The sequence below is a fragment of the Lepidothrix coronata genome, unplaced genomic scaffold, assembly GCF_001604755.1.
Source record: "Lepidothrix coronata isolate B3197 unplaced genomic scaffold, Lepidothrix_coronata-1.0 Scaffold422, whole genome shotgun sequence".
Taxonomy (NCBI): Eukaryota; Metazoa; Chordata; class Aves; order Passeriformes; family Pipridae; genus Lepidothrix; species Lepidothrix coronata.
The window spans coordinates 22,965-24,908 of NW_016690602.1; the positions used below are offsets into that span (position 1 = coordinate 22,965).

The 1,944-nt window shown below is 54.4% G+C and overlaps 2 protein-coding genes across 4 annotated transcripts in view; one reads left to right on the forward strand and one right to left on the reverse strand.

Moving 5' to 3' along the window:
- The window catches only part of LOC108509870 (feather keratin 1-like), a 15,656-nt gene extending 13,735 nt beyond the window's left edge, over positions 1 to 1,921 (forward strand). Inside the window, exons 1-2 of one of the 3 annotated variants that reach the window (XM_017839465.1) lie at positions 337 to 1,227; positions 1,596 to 1,921. In XM_017839465.1, coding sequence (XP_017694954.1) covers positions 1,616 to 1,921 — 306 coding nt within the window. In that variant the 5' untranslated portion in view covers positions 337 to 1,227; positions 1,596 to 1,615. Of the gene's footprint in view, positions 1 to 336; positions 1,228 to 1,343; positions 1,456 to 1,595 lie in introns of those variants that run through there. The other 2 variants (XM_017839464.1, XM_017839463.1) reach the window with 2 other exon arrangements.
- The window catches only part of LOC108509872 (feather beta keratin-like), a 41,639-nt gene that overhangs the window by 15,626 nt on the left and 24,069 nt on the right, over positions 1 to 1,944 (reverse strand). The gene's annotated exons all lie outside the window — the stretch shown is intronic.

The window sequence follows — 1,944 nt, forward strand, 5'->3', positions numbered from 1 at the left end:
CTCCCCGAGGTGGGCTTGTCCCCCTGGAGGAGAGAGGGCATCCGGGCACACTTCCCAGGAATGGGAAAAAGAGCTGCTGGGAGGGAGTCCAGAACTCAGAGCCAGACTCTCCTGAGTCCTATCCAGTGAAGGGACAAGAGGCAACAGGTACATCTGGAAATATGGGAAGTTCCAGGGAAACATAAGAAACGACACTGTTAGTGTGATGTTGGTAAAGAAGTTGTCTGTGGCTGGTATGGACAGTTGTGGATTCTTCATCCTTGAAGGGATTCAGAGCTTGACAGGACTTAGCCCTGAGCATCCTCCAAAGGCTGATCATGCTTTCAGCAGGGGCAGTTGGAAGAGATGATGTCCAGAGTTATTTCCAGCCTCAAGAATTCTATTATGGGGAATAAATGGTGATGCACAGCTGCCTCTGAGAAAGAAGAACTTTTTAGGAACATTAGAATCAAGGGCAGCCTTGTGTACCCAGAAGGGTCCTGGTACAAACCCAGCTCTCACACTACACCAAGCAGTGATGCTCTTCCTGCCCTGCAGACATGGAGGCAGCTGGCACACGTCCCAGGAGGGCAAGGGAATGCCTTCAGTAGGCAAATTTCCTGGGATGGACTCTCCCTACCCCTGGCGAGTCACACTCTAATTTTGGAGTGGCCTTGCGTCAGCTTTTTGGTGTTGGCCAAGCCAGGAGTGTTTGCTGTCTGCAGGCTTGTGTCTCAGTCATGGCTGAATTCCCCTCCAGCAAGGGCAGCTCCATCCCTGCACAGAGAAAACCATCTCCAGCACTGGGCTGTTACCAACTACACAGCTCCAGGCAGCCCTACAGACTTTTCCCTCAGTCTGACCTTTTTTCAGCAAAAGAGGGTGGACATGAATGTCCTCATTTTTCCCTGGTCCCACATTCCATTTCTCCAGAGACCCCTCTGGCACATTTTCCTGTACTGCTGTGTCCCTGCCCAGGCCTTGGGCCTTTCATCTCAACACTTGAAAGCATCTTCAGAGGCCTAATGGTCATGGCAGAAATGAGGAAATGAAACAGCAATGCTGATGGAAACAAAAGCACAACCTGGGCCATTACGTAGGATGTTTTGCTTTGGAGATGAGTCTGTTTTAAAATTACTGCCCTATGCAGTGACTGTGGGCCTGGGGCAGTGCAGGAGCAGTATAAAAGTCGGCCCTTTTCCTCACTCTCTCACACACTCTTCTCGCCTCCATCTCCATAGGAACAAGGTGGGTCTGGTGACTTTTCTCCTCTCCTTCCTCTTCCTCTTCCTCTTCCTCTTTTTTTTTCCAGTGCATACCCTTTTGTCCTGTGCTGCATTATGGGACTGTTCTCCATGGGAGGTGACACAAGTGAGGTCACATGGAGGGAGGCTGGGGCTTGGCTGAAGTGAGTGATGGCCTAGGCAGGAACTCTCTGGGATTGGTTGCTCTTGATGGCGAGCTTGTGGGCTAAATGTAAGAAAAAACCTGTGGGCACCCCTGCAACACCTCCAGCTCTTGTCTCCATCTTGGTCTGACACGGCTCCCTCATGGTGGGGCGACAGGCTGCTCCTCATCCATCTGCCTTGCTCTGCTTCCCCTGCCCTCTGTCCCAGGTGCAGCTCCAGCCCCAGACATGTCCTGCTACACCCCGTGCCGGCCCTGCCAGCCCTGCGGCCCGACCCCGCTGGCCAACAGCTGCAATGAGCCCTGTGTCAGGCAGTGCCAGGACTCCATCGTGACCATCCAGCCCTCCCCTGTGGTGGTGACCCTGCCCGGGCCCATCCTCAGCTCCTTCCCACAGAACACCGCCGTGGGATCCTCCACCTCCGCTGCCGTTGGCAGCATCCTCAGCTCTCAGGGAGTGCCCATCAACTCCGGGGGCTTTGGTCTCTCTGGCCTGGGCAGTGGCCTCTGTGGCAGGAGCTGCTTCCCCTGCTAAAGCTGCTCCCTGCTCTGGGCTCT